The sequence below is a fragment of the Mesoplodon bidens genome, assembly GCF_964165515.1.
Source record: "Mesoplodon bidens genome assembly, chromosome: 2".
NCBI classification, from domain to species: Eukaryota; Metazoa; Chordata; class Mammalia; order Artiodactyla; family Ziphiidae; genus Mesoplodon; species Mesoplodon bidens.
The window spans coordinates 160,279,796-160,299,158 of NC_138177.1; the positions used below are offsets into that span (position 1 = coordinate 160,279,796).

General features: G+C 43.2%; 1 protein-coding gene across 1 annotated transcript in view; it reads left to right on the forward strand.

Moving 5' to 3' along the window:
- The window catches only part of CSMD2 (CUB and Sushi multiple domains 2), a 675,416-nt gene that overhangs the window by 592,968 nt on the left and 63,085 nt on the right, over nt 1–19,363 (forward strand). Inside the window, 3 exon segments of the mRNA XM_081223918.1 lie at nt 2,262–2,450; nt 5,410–5,556; nt 8,245–8,433. Of these exon segments, the coding sequence (XP_081080044.1) occupies nt 2,262–2,450; nt 5,410–5,556; nt 8,245–8,433 (525 nt within the window).

Sequence of the window (19,363 nt, forward strand, 5' to 3'; positions counted from 1 at the left end):
AGAGAACTTTTAAGTTCATTTATTGTGTTGTTCATCATTGTTTGTTTGCTCTTTAGTTCTTCTAGGTCCTTGTTAAACGTTTCTTGTATTTTCTCCATTCTATTTCCAAGATTTTGGATCACCTTTACTATCATTATTCTGAATTCTTTCTCAGGCAGAATGCCCATTTCCTCTTAATTTGTTTCGTCTGGTGGGTTTTTACCTTGCTCCTTCATCTGCTGCATAGTTATCTGTCTTCTCATTTTGTTTAACTTACTATGTTTGGGGTCTCCTTTTTGCAGGCTGCAGGTTCATAGTTCCTGTTGTTTTTGGTGTCTGCCCCCAGTGGGTGAGTTTGGTTCAGTGGCTTGTGTAGGCTTCCTGGTGGAGGGGACTGCTGCCTGTCTTCTGGTGGGTGGGGTTGGATCTTTTCTTTCTCATGGGCAGGGCCACGTCTGGTGGTGTGTTTTGGCGTGTCTGTGAACTTAGTATGACTTTAGGCAGCCTGTGTGCTAATGGGTGGGTTTGTGTTCCTGTCTTGTTAGTTGTTTGGCATGGGACATCCAACACTGGTGCTTGCTGGCTGTTGGGGGGATCTACATCTTAGCATTGAGATGGAGATCTCTGGGAGAGCTCCCGCTGATTGATATTACGTGGGGCCACGAGGTCTCTGGTGGTCCAATGTCCTGAACTCGGCTCTCCCACCTCAGAGGATCAGGCCTGACACTGGGCCAGAGCACCAAGTCCCTGTCAGCCACACGGCTCTGGGAACCTAGGCAAAGTCACCAGGAATCATATCTAAATGTTAAAGACTTTCAGCTTACTAACCAAGAGGAAATGCCTGCCCTTTCATTTTTGTTGATGGTTTCCTTTGCTGTGCCAAAACTTTTTAGTTTGATATGGTCCCATTTGCTTATTTTTGCTTTTGTTGCCCTTGCCTGAGGAGACAGATCCAAAAAAATATTACTAAGACTGATTTCAAAGAGTATACTACCTGTGTTTTCTTCTAGGAGTTTTATGGTTTCATGTCTTAGATTTAAGTCTTTAATCCAGTTTGAGTTTATTTTTGTATATGATGTGAGAAAATAGTCTAGTTTTATTCTTTTACATGTAGCTGTCCAGTTTTCCCAACACCACTTCTTGAAGAGACTGTCTTTTCCCCATTGTATATTCTTGCCTCTTTTATGATAGATTAATTGCCCATATGTATGTGGACTTATTTCCCTCTATTCTGTTCCATTGATCTATGTGTCACTTTTGGTGCCAGTACTATACTGTTTTGATTACTGTAGCTTTGTAGTATAGTTTGAAGTCAGGAAGCATGATAACTCCAGCTTTGTTGTTCTTTCTCAAGATTGCTTTGGCTATTCAGAGTCTTTTGTGCTTCCATACGAAGTTTGAAGTTATTTGTTCTAGTTCTGTGAAAAATGCCATGGGTATTTTGATAAGGATTGCATTGAATCTGTAGATTGCTTTAGGTAGTATGGACATTTTAATAATAGTAATTCTTCCAACCCATGAACACAGAATATCTTTCCATTTATTTGTCTCACCTTCAATTTCTTTCTGGATATCTTAGTACTACTAATCAGGTCACAGCCACGCTCTGCTGTTTCCTTCTGTTCCTGGTGTAATTGTCATCATCATCTCTATAATTTATGGAGGGATGCCATACATATATTATTTAGTATAATGTGGTAATATATTATATTTTAATATATAATCTTAATATATAATTATGTAAAATAATATATAATTATATAACATTTTGTGTAATACAACAGCCCTGTAAGGTAGGTGTTATCTTTTTGGGTTGGAGATGGTGAAGCTATTGCACAGAAAGGAAATAATTTGTTCAAGACCACACAGGTAGTAAGTGACAGAGGTGGACTATAAATCCAGGTGTGTTTGACTCAAAATCCCATGGGCTTACCTCTGCCCTATACTGTCCTTGTACAAATCAAACTCATTTAACTCTTGGATTTGAGGATGACTTACAGTTATCTGTATGTACGTATCATCCCCACCTGCTCCAAAGCCCATATCTGAGCTAAGAAGTGATTCCAACCAAGTGACCAAGCCTGAGTCTCAGCAATATAGTAACATTGACACAGAATCTGAGACCAACTCATGCCATGGAGCAGTAAAATGATGGGTATTGGAGTCTTGCTTGAATGTGCTCAAATACCATCCGGTTTTCCAATGGTTGTCTTCTTCACCAGGGAAAAGCCAACGTTCCATCTCCATCCCATGTACCTGGTATTTCTCTTTCTTTCTCCAAGTGCACTGCCCAACGAATGAGCTTCTGACAGACTCCACAGGTGTGATCCTGAGTCAGAGCTACCCGGGAAGCTATCCCCAGTTCCAGACCTGCTCTTGGCTGGTGAGAGTGGAGCCCGAATATAACATCACCCTCACAGTGGAGTACTTTCTCAGTGAGAAGCAGTATGATGAGTTTGAGATCTTTGATGGTAAGTAAATCAAATTGTGCCCTGCTACAGATAGCACAGACTGGCTTCAAAACCCCAGGAGTCTATGATGCAACCTCCCAATTAGGACTCTCCAGATGCTCCACACAAGGTCTTTCCCTACCACAAAAACTCCAGTACCATGGAAGCTGTTGAATTGTATGAGCAGGGCTGCTCATGTTACAGCCTAGACCTGCTACAGCACCCTTTCTTTAATCTAGCCACCACTCAAAGCTAGCCCCTTGAATGCCAACCAATAAACGGGTCATAGCAGTACTCCCAAGTGAAGAGTATGCTGCTTCCAAAACCCAAAGAGGTCTACCAAACACTGTGCTTCTTTCTTGGTGGTAGGAGGGGAAAGGTGCAATAACCTGCTCTTTAATTTGGAGGATATGTCTCAGCATGCCCCAGACCACAGGACCCTAAAAAATTCACCTGACTCTTTGTAGAGTTCCTCTCTTACCCTTTGGAGCGTGTGTCTTGCAAAGGCATCTACACTAATTGTCCCTTCTGGCACATCAGATCCAACTAATACAATGTCATCGATATAGTAAGTCAATACACTGTATTCTGCAGGATGTCCAGATGGTCCACATCTCTTCATGCTACATTATGACAGAGCAGGAGAATTAACATAGCTCTGGAGCAAGACCATGGATGTATACTGTTGTCTCTCTCATGTAAATGCAAATTGCTTACAATCCTCCTTTCTGGTGGGTATAGAAAAGAATGCACTGCTAGATCAATAACTACATTTCATATAACCAAAGCTATGATAATCTGCTTTAATGAATATACTACATCTGGCATAGCTACTGCAGTTGAGGCTACTACTGGGTTAAGTTTTGGGGACAAGACTCCATTTATTACCAATCCCATACCTCATATAACCCTGTTGTAACAAAGGAGCCATGATAGTGCTTTGGGTCCCAGGTATCAGCATCAATTCACACACTCTGTATACAAAAGTCTTCCAGGGGCTTCCCTGGTGGCGCAGTGGTTGAGAGTCCGCCTGCCGATGCAGGGCACACGGGTTCGTGCCCCGGTCCGGGAAGATCCCACATGCCGCGGAGCGGCTGGGCCCGTGAGCCATGGCCACTGGGCCTGCGCGTCCGGAGCCTGTGCTCCGCAACGGGAAGAGGCCACAACAGTGAGAGGCCCACGTACCAAAAAAAAAAAAAAAAAAAAAAAAAGTCTTCCAAATATCCAGACATTCCCTTTTCCCCAATATTCAGTTACCTGAATTAATAGTGGTGGATCTTCTGGGATAAAGACTCGGGAATCACTACCATATCCAACTGGTGTTACTTTGCACGGTCCTTTTTCATAAGGACCCAGCCCCTCCTTCAGCCAAAGTATTCTGGAGTAAGAAACGAAACCTGGCTCAAGTCTCCAAATTACTCCAGGGATTGGAACTTTCTACACCCTTTTGGTTATATATTCATGATCTGTTTTGTTCATATGTTCATTTTTTTTGGCTGCCCATCTATCTTGCCCTTAGGAATATCATGTTGTGTCAGCCATCTCCATAGATCCTGCAGGTTAGGCCCTCCTGGCTGCCATCCCAACCTTGCTGCCCATTTTAGTAATTATGCCAACCAGTGCTCTGCCTGGCCTCTGTATTTAGGCTCCTTTCCTCCCCATCAATACTAGGAAGCCCAGCTTGGTGACAGCCTCTCCTCCCATCAGTTTCCGCCTACAGAGGACAGCCAATACTCAGGTTGTTGATGATGTTCATCCTCACCCCCTCAGCAGTGCATTCCTTATTGCTTTAGGAACTGGTGTGTCCCCCAGATCCTCCCGAAGGTCACGGTCAGCTGGTGGGTGCTCTGGTCTAATACAGCAGACCTATCCCAGCATGCCATTCCTCTGAGCCATTTGACCCCTTCCTTCATAGTTTGTCACAGCAGTTCTGATGGCTCTCCTTTGTTTAAATTTTTTTTGCCTTTTTTTTTTTTTTAATTTTTATTTATTTATTTATGGCTGTGTTGGCTCTTCATTTTTGTGTGAGGGCTTTCCCCAGTTGCGGCAAGCGGGGGCCACTCCTCATCGCGGTGCACGGGCCTCTCACTATCGCGGCCTCCCGCTGCGGAGCACAGGCTCCAGACGCGCAGGCCCAGCAACCGTGGCTCACGGGGCCAGCCGCTCCGCGGCACGCGGGATCCTCCCGGACCGGGGCACGAACCCGTGCCCCCTGCATTGGCAGGCAGACTCTCAACCACTGCGCCACCAGGGAAGCCCTCTCCTTTGTTTAATGTGGTCTATTACTTTTGCCAAGCTCCCAAGAGCTGTCTCGGCAGCATATGAGAACCATCACTCAGGGCTCTTTCCAGGATAATAAATCCTGTGTTTTTGGATTATCTAGCTTTGTACTCTGCCTCCCTTGAGTCAGTACCCTTGGGATGCACTTCCAGGCATCTAAGGAGGAGAGAAAGAACAGGGAGACCTTTCTGGAAGAGCCTTGGAAGGGACCATTGGGGAGCTATGTTATTTATGACATTGAGACATGATGATGTTTTCCTCTAGCTTTATTACTATCTATTCATTAATAAATATTTTTTCTATGTGGCAGGGACTGAACTGTTTTTAGTATGCACACGTAGGATGGTGAGATAGAAAATGTTCCCAGGTTGAAAACCAGCTCTTCTTTTAACCCGCTGCTTGACTGTGGGCAAGTCCCAAGATGGCAAATAGATGTCGTCTCACCTGCCAACTGCTATGTGTTGTCAGGGACTTCTTGGATCCCTGCTTTAGGGCTCAGGAGGGGAGAGCACCTAGAGCAAAGCCTATGGATACTGAGAGAGGAGCAGATGGACCAGTGATGGTGCTGAGTTACCATCCCAAATCTTCACGTCTTCACTTGAGGAGGGGAAAATCAGAGGTGGTTACATTAAAGGTATCACATCTAGTATCTCTGATAGCTGTGAGAGTCTGTAATCCTGTGTCCACACTCTCCTCCCAGGTCCCTCAGGACAAAGTCCTCTGCTGAAAGCCCTCAGTGGGAATTACTCAGCTCCCCTGATTGTCACCAGCTCAAGCAACTCTGTGTTCCTGCGCTGGTCGTCTGACCATGCCTACAATCGGAAGGGCTTTAAGATTCGGTATTCAGGTGAGTAAAACATAAAGACTCATGAGAAGGGCCACAACCCCTGAGCCCCTTACGTTTCTCACCCAGAAGAATAAGCCATGGGCCATATCCTCGTGCCTGGCCGAGCTCCTCCACAGGCCTGGGGACTGGCAGCCTTGGTCCTCCTCGTAGGCACTCTCACCTCTAGCTGCACAGTGTCCTTGACATTTTCCCACCTCCCTTTTTTCTATACCTCTCCCCACTTTTAAGCTCTTCCCTCTTTCTGCTCATACTGCTAGCCTGTGTCTTTTGGATAAGTTTATTGTATATGACCTGATAAGGCCTATAGGTGGTCCTGTCCCTAACACTGTTGAAATGCTAATAAAAGGTCCTTTAAACCAAAAAACCCTAAGATATGGGTCCCCAACTGGCAAATATTAGACAAGCAGCAAATGATGGGTTATATTCCAAGTCCAGGAGCTTCTCTTCTGCTCTGCAAGCCGTATCTCATAGGCAGAGTCAGATTGAGGGCCAGTCCAACCAGATAGCTGAACAGCCAGCCATCTACAAGGAGCACAAAAATATCCTTGGAAATAAAATGAGATGGAGAAAATCAAAGTTATCTGAACTCCCATCACGGGGATTACTGTCTGTCGCTGGAAAGAAAATTTAAAAAGCTGCTTGCTGCCCATTTTGCAGGGCAGTGGGTCCATTGAACTGCTGGCTGGCTCTGTGAGCTTGGGAGCAGAAATGAATTACTTAAGACCATGGCAAGTTCCACCAGTCCCCCTGCAGCACTCTTTACCCTGGCTGCTTTTAGCTTGAGTTCCAAACAAACGTTGGACAAACTTTCAAACAATATTGGTTAGAAGGGATGTCAGATATACATATTATAGCCTGAGTTGCCCCTTGTCTCAGTCCATCTCTTCTCATGGGCTGCCGACTTGGAAGACCAACCCAAACTTAGCGGGCTATCAAAGTCTTAAGAAACTCCTAGGTATGGCTTTGGGGGTGGGGGGGACCAACCAGATGAAGCTGAGGGGAGCCTGGGAGGAGAAGGAGCTTTACTATCTCAGCGTCCATTTCCTCTGCAAAGTGGACCCCAAATTCCTTTCCCACACACACACAAGAAGGAGGGTACCTTCATGCCCTCCGGGGTTGGCAGTTGGCTCTGTCACTCAGCCTCTTCAGGCCTCGGTTTCCTCATGATGGAAAAGAAACCTTAAGCCATCTGTCAGGGAGGTTCAGGCTGAGTTCCTAGAAGCTACAAACACAAAAGAGAAATAAAGCAATTTAGCAGCATTTCACTATGCTAGTTGCTAAACTCTGAACTAAAAGCCATTAAGGAGTTGTGCTTCCCTTGATGTTTTTAAAGATTAATCACCTGTTTGTGGGTAATGAGTCAGTTATAATTACAATGCATACGCCACATAGAAAGTGAATTAATTACATGGTGAAACAATGAGTCCTTAATGAAAATACAGTAGAGTCGTGTACTTTGCACATGCCTCTATCACTGTGACTAAGTATATTTTATAACTGAGATTCTTGTTCTTGACCGAGGTAGACTTGTAGATACCACATAAACAAGACACAGGTGGCAAAGCAGAAGTCAGGAAGCGTTTCTGGCTTGGAAAGGAGGTATTTAAAACATCAATTTCACCAGCAGAGGGATGTGATCACGTAAGAGGCCAGAGGACCATACTATGGGGAGGATGCCAGAAGGGTCCTGTCATCTTCATCCTACCTTGATCCCATGCCAGGGACTCTTAGAGCAGATGAACGGGCTTGCTCTCTGTGCTCCTTTGGTCATCCCTCTTTCCCAGCCTCACAGAACTTCCCCCGAGCATCCCTGGCAGAGGTTTTTATTGCCAAGTTCTCTAAGGCTGGGGTTTTTGTCTGTTCTCTGCACTGTTGTATTCCCAGCACTTAGAACAGCACCTGGCATATAATAGACACTCACTATCTGTCTGTTGAATAAATGAATGAAATAAGTTGAAGCCAGATGTCGAGGGGGAATTAGGACTGTGGATTTGATGCCCTGGGTTACCACAGCTCTCTCTCCCCATCCTCCACACACAGAAGAAAGCAGGACAGGGACCATTTACTGAGCACTGAGTGCCCTGCACTGGGCTGGAGGTTTTACAGACACGATCCCATTTAAATTGTCCCAAAACCTATGAGGGAGGCATTGCCAATCGCAACACACAGGTGAGGAAAGTGGAGCTGAAAGCGCCTCAGTGATTTGTCCCAAGTCACAGAACTGTGGAAAGGTGGGAAATGGGACTTGAGCACAGCCCTGACTCCAGAGGCCTCGCCCCTGCGGTCATACCCTTCTGGAACCAACCCCATTGGGTTCTATTTTCTGTGTCCCTTTGGGATATGGTGGGATTCGAGAGCCTGAACTCAGCTGCACAACTAGTGCTGCCTCCAGGTGCAAAGGGGACCCAGTGCTTCATGGAGCTGTTTTTTTCTTCTGTTTTCTTCTCTTTGCTTTCCTTTTTTTTCTTTCTTATCCTTCCCTTCTCTTCTCTTTTCCTTTCCTTTCCTTTCTTTTCTTTGGCTTTCCTAAACTGGCTGCTTTTCAGTATCAACTTCCTCACTAGCAGTGGACCTGGCAGTGGTGAAGATAGGGAAAGAGAGGGAGAAGCAAGGGGGCGGGGACTGCATGAAGGACCACCTCTGTCTTCCCGCTGTGTGTGGTCCCCTGACCCTCATCTTGTTGTCCAGCTCCCTACTGCAGCCTGCCCAGGGCTCCACTCCATGGCTTCCTTCTGGGCCAGACCAGCACCCAGCCTGGAGGCTCCATCCACTTTGGCTGCAACGCTGGCTACCGGTTGGTGGGACACAGCATGGCCATTTGCACCCGGCACCCCCAGGGCTACCACCTGTGGAGCGAGGCCATTCCTCTCTGTCAAGGTGAGAAGCAGGTGGGAAAGAGGTGACAGGTGGCTTGGGTCCTACCCGCAACTTGGGCTTGTCCCAGGACCAATCACTTCCAAATGTGGGCTTCCAAATAGATAATTAATTCATTCTTTCAGCAAACATATACTGAGGATCCATAATATCTGAAGCCCTGGGGATATACAGATGTGTAAAACACAGCGTCAGTGTTTTCAGAGCAGGGAGGGAGATGGATATGTAGCCACAAAAATGCCAAATGACAGAGGAAGGAAGTGCTATATCAGGAGCGCAAACAGTACTGTGGGAGCCCAAGGTTAAGAGGGGACCTACCTGCTCCTGTACAGCTAGGGGGCTTCCAGAAGAGGGGTTTCTTGGGCTCATAGAACAAGGAAAGTTGAGGGCCAGGCATTGGCAAGGAAAGCATTCTAGGCAACAGCAAAAGCGTTTACAAAACCACAGACTCTGAGAGAGATCACAACATATGCAAAGCAGTTGGGGCTGGCTGAAGTGCCAGGTCAGGTGGGAGGAGACGAGGGGCAGAGGGAACAGGGTGAACAGTGACCATCACCTGCTCAGTCATCAGCGATCAAGCACGTGATATATACCAGGAAGTTTGCATGCATTGCTTTTGATCATTTATGGGATTTTGTTTTCCTTAAAGTAATATACATTCAGACTAGAAATCTGAAGAAAAAAAAAGAAACTATAGATAATGCCAAAGAAAAAGTGAAAATGACCTATAACCCAATCAACTGAAATCACTGCTGTTAACATTTCCTTTGGTCGTTCATATATTGTTTATAAAAATGGCATTATTGGTGTACAAAGCTCTTCATATTTTGTTAGCATCTATCACATGTTTAAATACACTTCATCAATATTTGCAATGGTTGTGTAGCATTATAGAAAAACTGTCATTTATTCAAGTATCATCCTATTGTTGGTCATTTGACTTTCTGTATTTTTTGCTACTATAAACAATGCTGCTGTTAAAATCCTTATAATTCCATCTTTGGGACCATCCATATTTATTTCCTTAAAATAAATTCCCAGAAATGAGCTTATTGAATCATACCTATACAAAGTCTACAGCTTTTGATATTTGTTGCCATCCAGAAAGTTCGAAGTTTGTCTTCACTTATACCTCCACCAGCAGCTTGTTGCCTTTCCTCCCAGATTCTCAACATTATATACTGCATTTTTAAAAAGAAAGAAAAAATTTACCAATTATATAGAGAAAAACAAGAAATCACTTAAGGTTGAGGTTCTTGTGTTCTGGTTCCCAGCATGGTGACGTACTTTTTTAATGACATCTGTCATCTCTGACCCTCACAACCTTCTCAGGCCTGTGCCTGAGCTTTCTCAAAGACCAGAAGCAGTGCATCATTGATATTCTCTTTGATGCTTTAAGCTAAGTTCACAGAGAACTGATTGTCCGCAAACGGCAAACGTCTTTTGGCTTCAGTTTCCATTTTTCTAACTGTATCCACACAGACAAGTCTTTTCCCCAAAGTTCTAGCTGGAAGCAACCAGGCCTCTCACCTCTATCTTTTGTCACTTCCCAAAACCAAGCTCTGTCCACTCATCCCCACGCTGCTCTGTGCTGCTTCTCCCCAGCCCCAGCCCCAGCCCAAGTTCCTCTCCGATGCCCTCCCTCTCTGCCATTCCCTCCGTGCTCTCTGGAATCCTGGTTCCACGGCCAACAAGTGTACACCCTCAGTCACCGCCCAGAAGGCTCTCTTCACTTCCGTCCTCCACGGAGACTGTGGCTCTCATCTGAGAACACAGATGCTGTGGCCCTTTCAGGGGAGGGCGCTCATCTCCTATTTCCCATAGAACTCAGGGCGAAAGGCCTGGCATGCTTCCTTTTCCCTGATGCTACTTTCCAAACCATGACTTCTCCACCGACAAACACAGCACATTGGAGAGTCTATGCATCCTAATGCTTTCTCTCTCCTTCCCCTGCCCGTTCTCTCACTACGCATCCTCTCCCTCAGAGACCTCATTCCACCACAAGCTTTCAGGTACTTTGTGATTCTCCCCACTCCTCTCCTACCCACGGGAGGTGTCCCTCTGGGTTTGGGGGACTGTGGTGTGTGATGGAGACCCCTAGACAGCCTGGTAGTCTCTCAGGCTAAGAGGTTACCTTCTGTCCTCTCAGTTATCCAAGAGAGAAGGGCCAGGGAGGGGCAGTGAGATGAGCTGCCTTTGGCACCTTTCAATCTGAACACTGTCTCTCTCCAGCTCTGGGAAACTTCCATCTATGATCATTCCATCCCCTCCACTTTCTCTGTTCTCTTTTCCTGCAACCCAGACCTGCTGGACCTCCTGGGCTGATTCCCTGTATTTCCAGTCCTTTTCTCTCTCATTTTCAGTCTCTGTCTTTTTGGTCTATATTCTGGGAAATTTCATTTACTTTTCATTTTGTGGACTGAAAAAAAATGCACAGCCTAAAAGTTGAGAATTATGTTTTATTTGGCAGAATTAAGTCCAGAAGATAGCCTCTCAGTTATTCTAATGTTTTTATTAGCATCTGTTAGACCCATTGAGGGGAATCAGAGACCAGAAATAAGGCTTCCCAGACCAGTTTTTTTTGTTTTTTTTTTAACTTTTTTTTATTATTATTAGTTTCTGCTTTATAACAAAGTGAATCAGTCATACATATACATCTGTTCCCACATCCCTTCCCTCATGCATCTCCCTCCCTCCCACCCTCCCCATCCCACCCCTCCAGGCAGTCACAAAGCACCGAGCTGATCTCCCTGTGCTCTGCGGCTGCTTCCCACTATCTATCTACCTTACGTTTGGTAGTGTATATATGTCCATGCCTCTCTTTCGCTTTGTCGCAGCTTACCCTTCCCCCTCCCCATAACCTCAAGTCCATTCTCAAGTAGGTCTGTGCCTTTATTCCCGTTTAACCCCTAGGTTCTTCATGACATTTTTTTTTTAATTCCGTATATATGTGTTAGCGTATGGTATTTGTCCTTCTCTTTCTGACTTACTTCACTCTGTATGACAGACTCTAGGTCTATCCACCTCATTACAAATAGCTCAGTTTCATTTCTTTTTATGGCTGAGTAATATTCCATTGTATATATGTGCCACATCTTCTTTATCCATTCATCTGATGATGGACACTTAGGTTGTTTCCAGCTCCGGGCTATTGTGAATAGAGCTGCAATGAACATTTTGGTACATGTCTCTTTTGGAATTATGGTTTTCTCAGGGTAAATGCCTAGTAGTGGGATTGCTGGGTCATATGGTAGTTCTATTTTTAGTTTTTTAAGGAACCTCCATACTGTTCTCCATAGTGGCTGTACCAATTCACATTCCCACCAGCAGTGCAAGAGTGTTCCCTTTTCTCCACACCCTCTCCAGCATTTATTGTTTCTAGATTTCTTGATGATGGCCATTCAGACTGGTGTGAGATGATATCTCATTGTAGTTTTGATTTGCATTTCTATAATGGTTAATGATGTTGAGCATTCTTTCATGTGTTTGTTGGCAGTCTATATATCTTCTTTGGAGAAATGCCTATTTAAGTCTTCTGCCCATTTTTGGATTGGGTTGTTTGTTTTTTTGCTATTGAGCTGCATGAGCTGTTTATAAATTTTGGAGATTAATCCTTTGTCAGTTGCTTCATTTGCAAATATTTTCTCCCATTCTGAGGGTTGTCTTTTGGTCTTGTTTATGGTTTCCTTTGCTGTGCAAAAGCTTTTAAGTTTCATTAGGTCCCATTTATTTATCTTTGTTTTTATTTCCATTTCTCTAGGAGGTGGGTCCAAAAGGACCTTGCTGTGATTTATGTCATAGAGTGTTCTACCTATGTTTTCCTCTAAGAGTTTGATAGTTTCTGGCCTTACATTTAAGTCTTTAATCCATTTTGAGCTTATTTTTGTGTATGGTGTTAGGGAATGATCTAATCTCAAACTTTTACATGTCCCTGTCCAGTTTTCCCAGCACCACTTATTGAAGAGGCTGTCCTTTCTCCACTGTACATTCCTGCCTCCTTTATCAAAGATAAGTTGGCCATATGTGCGTGGGTTTATCTCTGGGCTTTCTATCCTGATCCACTGATCTGTCTTTCTGTTTTTATGCCAGTACCAGACTGTCTTAATTACTGTAGCTTTGTAGTATAGTCTGAAGTCAGGGAGCCTGATTCCTCCAGCTCCGTTTTTCGTTCTCAAGATTGCTTTGGCTATTCGGGGTCTTTTGTTTTTCTAAACAAATTTTGAAATTTTTTGTTCTAGTTCTGTGAAAAATGCCAGTGGTAGTTTGATAGGGATTGCATTGAATCTGTAGATTGCTTTGGGTAGTAGAGTCATTTTCACAATATTGATTCTTCCAATCCAGGAGCATGGTATATCTCTCCATCTATTTGTATCATCTTTAATTTCTTTCATCAGTGTCTTATAATTTTCTGCATACAGGTCTTTTGTCTCCTTAGGTAGGTTTATTCCTAGATATTTTATTCTTTTTGTTGCAGTGGTAAATGGGAGTGTTTTCTTGATTTCATTTTCAGATTTTTCATCATTAGTGTACAGGAATGCCAGAGATTTCTGTACATTAATTTTGTATCCTGCTACTTTACCGAATTCATTGATTAGCTCTAGTAGTTTTTCGGTAGCATCTTTAGGATTCTCTATGTATAGTATCATGTCATCTGCAAACAGTGACAGCTTTACTTCTTCTTTTCCAATTTGGATTCCTTTTATTTCCTTTTCTTCTCTGATTGCTGTGGCTAAAACTTCCAAAACTATGTTGAATAAGAGTGGTGAGAGTGGGCAGCCTTGTCTTGTTCCTGATCTTAGTGGAAATGGTTTCAGTTTTTCACCATTGAGGACAATGTTGGCTGTGGGTTTGTCATATATGGCCTTTATTATGCTGAGGAAAGATCCCTCTATGCCTCCTTTCTGCAGGGTTTTTATCATAAATGGGTGTTGAATTTTGTCGAAAGCTTTCTCTGCATCTATTGAGATGATCATATGGTTTTTCTCCTTCAACTTGTTAATATGGTGTATCACATTGATTGATTTGCGTATATTGAAGAATCCTTGCATTCCTGGAATAAACCCCACTTGATCATGGTGTATGATCCTTTTAATGTGCTGTTGGATTCTGTTTGCTAGTATTTTGTTGAGGATTTTTGCATCTATGTTCATCAGTGTTATTGGCCTGTAGTTTTCTTTCTTTGTGACATCCTTGCCTGGTTTTGGTATCAAGGTGATGGTGGCCTCGTAAAATGAGTTTGGGAGTGCTCCTTCCTCTGATAGTGTTTGGAAGAGTTTGAGAAGGATGGGTGTTAGCTCTTCTCTAAATGTTTGATAGAATTCGCCTGTGAAGCCATCTGGTCCTGGGCTTTTGTTTGATGGAAGATTTTTAATCACAGTTTCAATTTCACTGCTTGTGATTGGTCTATTCATATTTTCTATTTCTTCCTGAGTCAGTCTTGGCAGGTTGTGCATTTCTAAGAATTTGTCCATTTCTTCCAGGTTGTCCATTTTATTGGCATAGAGTTGCTTATAGTAATCTCTCATGATCTTTTGTATTTCTGCAGTGTCAGTTGTTACTTCTCCTTTTTCATTTCTAATTCTATTGATTTGAGTCTTCTCCCTTCTTTTCTTGATGAGTCTGGCTAATGGTTTGTCAATTTTGTTTATCTTCTCAAAGAACCAGCTTTTAGTTTGGTTGATCTTTGCTATCGTTTCCTTCATTTCTTTTTCATTTATTTCTGATCTGATCTTTATGATTTCTTTCCTTCTGCTAACTTTTGGGGTTTTTTGTTCTTCTTTCTCTAATTGCTTTAGGTGCAGGGTCAGGTTGTTTACTCGAAATGTTTCCTGTTTCTTAAGGTGGGATTGTATTGCTATAAACTTCCCCCTTAGAACTGCTTTTGCTGCGTCCCATAGGTTTTGGGTCATCGAGTCTCCATTGTCACTTGTTTCTAGGTATTTTTTAATTTCCTCTTTGATTTCTTCAGTGATCACTTCGTTATTGAGTAGTGTATTGTTTAGCCTCCATGTGTTTGTATTTTTTACAGATCTTTTCCTGTAATTGATGTCTAGTCTCATAGCATTGTGGTCAGAAAAGATGCTTGATACAATTTCAATTTTCTTAAATTTACCAAGGCTTGATTTGTGACCCAAGATATGATCTATCCTGGAGAATGTTCCATGAGCACTTGAGAAAAATGTGTATTCTGTTGTTTTTGGATGGAATGTCCTATAAATATCAACTAAGTCCATCTTGTTTAATGTATCATTTAAAGCTTGTGTTTCCTTATTTATTTTCATTTTGGATGATCTGTCCATTGGTGAAAGTGGGGTGTTAAAGTCCCCTACTATGATTGTGTTACTGTCGATTTCCCCTTTTATGGCTGTTAGTATTTGCCTTATGTATTGAGGTGCTCCTATGTTGGGTGCATAAATATTTACAATTGTTATGTCTTCTTCTTGGATCGATCCCTTTATCGTTATGTAGTGTCCTTCTTTGTCTCTTCTAATAGTCTTTATTTTAAAGTCTATTTTGTCTGATATAAGAATTGCTACTCCAGCTTTCTTTTGATTTCCATTTGCATGGAATATCTTTTTCCATCCCCTTACTTTCAATCTGTATGTGTCTCTAGGTCTGAAGTGGGTCTCTTGTAGACAGCATATATATGGGTCTTGTTTTTGTATCCATTCAGCCACTCTGTGTCTTTTGGTGGGAGCATTTAGTCCATTTACATTTAAGGTAATGATTGATATGTATGTTCCTATTCCCATTTCCTTAATTGCTTTGGGTTCGTTATTGTAGGCATATTCCTTCTGTTGTGTTTCTTGCCTAGAGAAGTTCCTTTAGCATTTGTTGTAAAGCTGGTTTGGTGGTGCTGAACTCTCTCAGCTTTTGCTTGTCTGTAAACGTTTTAATTTCTCCATCAAATCTGAATGAGATCCTTGCTGGGTAGAGTAATCTTGGTTGCAGGTTTCTCTCCTTCATCATTTTAATTATGTCCTGCCACTCCCTTCTGGCTTGTAGAGTTTCTGCTGAGAGATCAGCTGTTAACCTGATGGGGATTCCCTTGTGTGTTATTTGTTGTTTTTCCCTTGCTGCTTTTAATATGATTTCTTTGTGTTTAGTTTTTGACAGTTTGATTAATATGTGTCTTGGTGTATTTCTCCTTGGATTTATTCTGTATGGGACTCTCTGTGCCTCCTGGACTTGATTAACTATTTCCTTTCCCATATTAGGGAAGTTTTCAACTATAATCTCTTCAAATATTTTCTCAGTCCCTTTCTTTTTCTCTTCTTCTTCTGGAACCCCTATAATTCGAATGTTGGTGCGTTTAATGTTGTCCCAGAGGTCTCTGAGACTGTCCTCTGTTCTTTTCATTCTTTTTTCTTTATTTTGCTCTGCAGCAGTTATTTCCACTATTTTATCTTCCACCTCACTTATCCGTTCTTCTGCCTCAGTTATTCTGCTATTGATCCCATCTAGAGTATTTTTCATTTCATTTATTGTGTTTTTAATCGATGCTTGATTCATCTTTAGTTCTTCTAGGTCCTTGTTAACTGTTTCTTGCATTTTGTCTACTCTATTTCCAAGATTTGGGATCTTGGAAATAGAATCTTGGATCAGCTTTACTATCATTATTCTGAATTCTTTTTCAGGTAGACTGCCTATTACCTCTTCATTTGTTAGGTCTCATAGGTTTTTATCTTGCTCCTTCACCTGCTGTGTGTTTTTCTGTCTTCTCATTTTGCTTATGTTACTGTGTTTGGGGTCTCCTTTTTGCAGGCTGCAGATTCGTAGTTCCCGTTGTTTTTGTTGTCTGTCCCCAGTGGCTAAGGTTGTTTCAGTAGGTTGCCCAGACCAGTTTTTGTTTGTCTGTTTTAAATTAAAGGAGTTCGTAGGTTAACCATTATATATCTTTTTCCACCTTCTAATTTGTTTCCCCCACCCCCAAAGGTACCAATAAAACAGCGCTTTATAATGAGTGTTCTCTAAAAATTGATCAATTTAGAAGTTCCTCCAATTTAAAGGATCCATAATCTGGCCATCAATGAGATATATGTAAATAGTGGACTCAAACCAATAAGACGCAAGAGGCATCCCCATAAGAAAGTGTGAAGGATGTAGCCTTCACAAGATCTAGAAAGTTTACTCCCCAAAACAGTCTAAGAAAGTAAAGGTCTTCACTGTACAGGCTGATGCAACAAAGGTTAAGACGGCAAAAGCCGCTGAGAGTCGGCACAGTCAGACAGAAGACGGCTCAGAATCCCAGTCTACTTGATTGCCAGGTGTGTATCATATGTGCACCTTCCAGATGGCAGAGACCAATTTTTGAAAACACACACACACACACAGAACACCTAGGAAGATCAGGTAGAAGATTTACACCTCAGACACAGGAAGAGAAATGCAAGTTCCCCCTAGAAGAGCTTTTGTGTTTTTTTTGTTTGTTTTTTGGGGTTTTTTTTTTGTGGTACGCGGGCCTCTCACTGTTGTGGCCTCTCCCGTTGCGGAGCACAGGCTCCGGACGCGCTGGCTCAGCGGCCATGGTTCACGGGCCTAGCCGCTCTGCGGCATGTGGAATCTTCCCGGACCGGGGCACAGACCCGTGTCCCCTGCATCGGCAGGCGGACTCTCAACCACTGCGCCACCAGGGAAGCCCCAAGCTTTTGTTTTTTTAAGGTCAGAATTCTGAAAAGATGTTTTATCAAGCCGGCTTTTTTTTTAACTTAACTGAATACACAATAAAAGAGCCCCATATTGGCCATTTTAGGTTGAGATCTCCTTTAATATAATTTTCCCAATTAATTAGGTACTTGCAAGTATAAGACATGAATCTGGCTGGGGTGTTAGCTGGAGTTTGGCTTTCTTATGCCCCTTGTTTTTCTGTTTGAGAGACTCTATTTCCCACTTTAAAGCTGAATTTCTTGAGGATAAAAGTTACTGGTGAAATTGTGTGGTGGGCCAATGTGCTGCTTATGAGCTTCATGCCTCTAGGTTTCTCCCCTAGAGTTATTTCAACTCCTCTTCATGTCTCGGGCTCTCCCTCCTGAGCACTGTGGGTGCTCCGATCACAGAATGGCCGGTTCTTTTTCATGCAGAGAAAGTTGTTTAATTAAAATGAGTTGGTTTCCCTGCTAGCAAGTCCAAGCTCGCTCTGCTCGCCGCACGACAGGCCAATAAATCAGGAGACGAGGTGCTGAGGCAACAATAGGACTTTATTCGGAAGGTTGGCAGCCCGAGAAGATGTTGGACCAGTGTCTCCAAAAAACCATCTTATGGGGTCTGGATGCCAGTTCTTTTTATAGAATCAGAGAGGGAAGTAAAGTAAAAAGGGCCATCAGTCTTGCAAAACATCTCCTGGAATGGCCAGCCTCGGGGAGGGGATGTGTTGTTAATTTCTTCTTTCTTGCAGCCATTCACAGGTGGGCAGGGTTCCCTGAGGCAGGCCATGATGTACGATTATAATAACAAAAGCAACAAAAAGCAAAGGCTGAAGTCAAAGAAACAGATCCAACATGGAGTCAAAATTGGCTCTTCCCTGTTACAGTTCCCCACTGTGAATGTGCGTTCCACAATCTTGTGGGAAAAGGGGTGACAACCATTCTAACTGCTCTGTCAGATGGATCTTTCTGGGAGTGTCCGCCATTGGTGCCAGTGTTCCAAATAATGAGATTTGTCTTCTTTTGTTCCTCTTTGGAAGTGTCTGCTTTACACCTGTAGACTTAAAAAATATTCACAACCTAGAAAGTTGAGAGTTATCGGGAATTTTGAGGTCTTCAAGCCTGGGAGGCCACATCTCTAGTTAAAAAATTTAGCGTGTTTCTGTGTGTGAGAAGATGCAAGTGTCTGGGCTCACTGAAATCATTCCTTTGTTATGTACCACAGCTATCTGGGGTCTGTATCCTGTATTTTCACATTCTGAGTTTCTTCATGGCTCACCATAGGAAATGGCTGCAATCTGATGCCTGCTAGATGGCAGGTATTCTTCTTCCTGAGTTTCCTCAGGGTTCACCGGCTGACATTGGAGGTCTGCAGTCTCTGGTGACTGATCCTTTCCTCTTGGTCAGGAATGTGACCAGTATTTGGGAGACATGTCTTGATCAAATTTTGTCCCACAGTCCTGGGAGGCTCATCCCAGGTCAGGCAAAAATTGTTGATATGCCACTCCAGGTGCTAATTTTTGGATTAGGCCCTATTGATAATTAAAGATTCTCTCGATCCTCTATCTAATTATGATCAGGAGACATTTTCCCTTGTTGCTTCTTCCCATACGTAGAATCACACTATTACAACTATTTTATGTTATAAACGTGAGAAGTTTTGCTGGGGGCCTGGTTACACACTAGGCACTGTAAGAGACAACAATCTTATGAAATAGACAGGATATAAGTAATGCAGCTAGTAACATTGACAAAGACATAGCGCAGCAGGGACACACAAAGCACAAACAATTTGGAAACAAAGAACAAATTAAAACGATTAGTATAGGGCTTCCCTGGTGGCGCAGTGGTTGAGAGTCCGCCTGCCGATGCAGGGGACACGGGTTCGTGCCCTGGTCCGGGAAGATCCCACATGCCGCGGAGCGGCTGGGCCCGTGAGCCATGGCCGCTGAGCCTGCGCGTCCAGAGCCTGTGCTCCGCAACGGGAGAGGCCACAACAGTGAGAGGCCCGCGTACCGCCAAAAAAAAAAAAAAAAAACGATTAGTATAACTAGTTGTAATTCCAGTTCCGATAACGAGTGACCAAAGGAACCATAACTGATTTAATGAGCCATCCACGGTTTCACTGTACTGGCCATGCATACTTAGACATGCATGGCTTAATCTTTGAGATAAGCATATGCTACTGGCAGGATCAACCAGGTAGAGAGAAAAAGATAAATGTTTCATCTTTGTTTACAAAGGTATACTTTATCAACTTGTTGTAGGTCATAGCATGAGAGAAAAGGTTT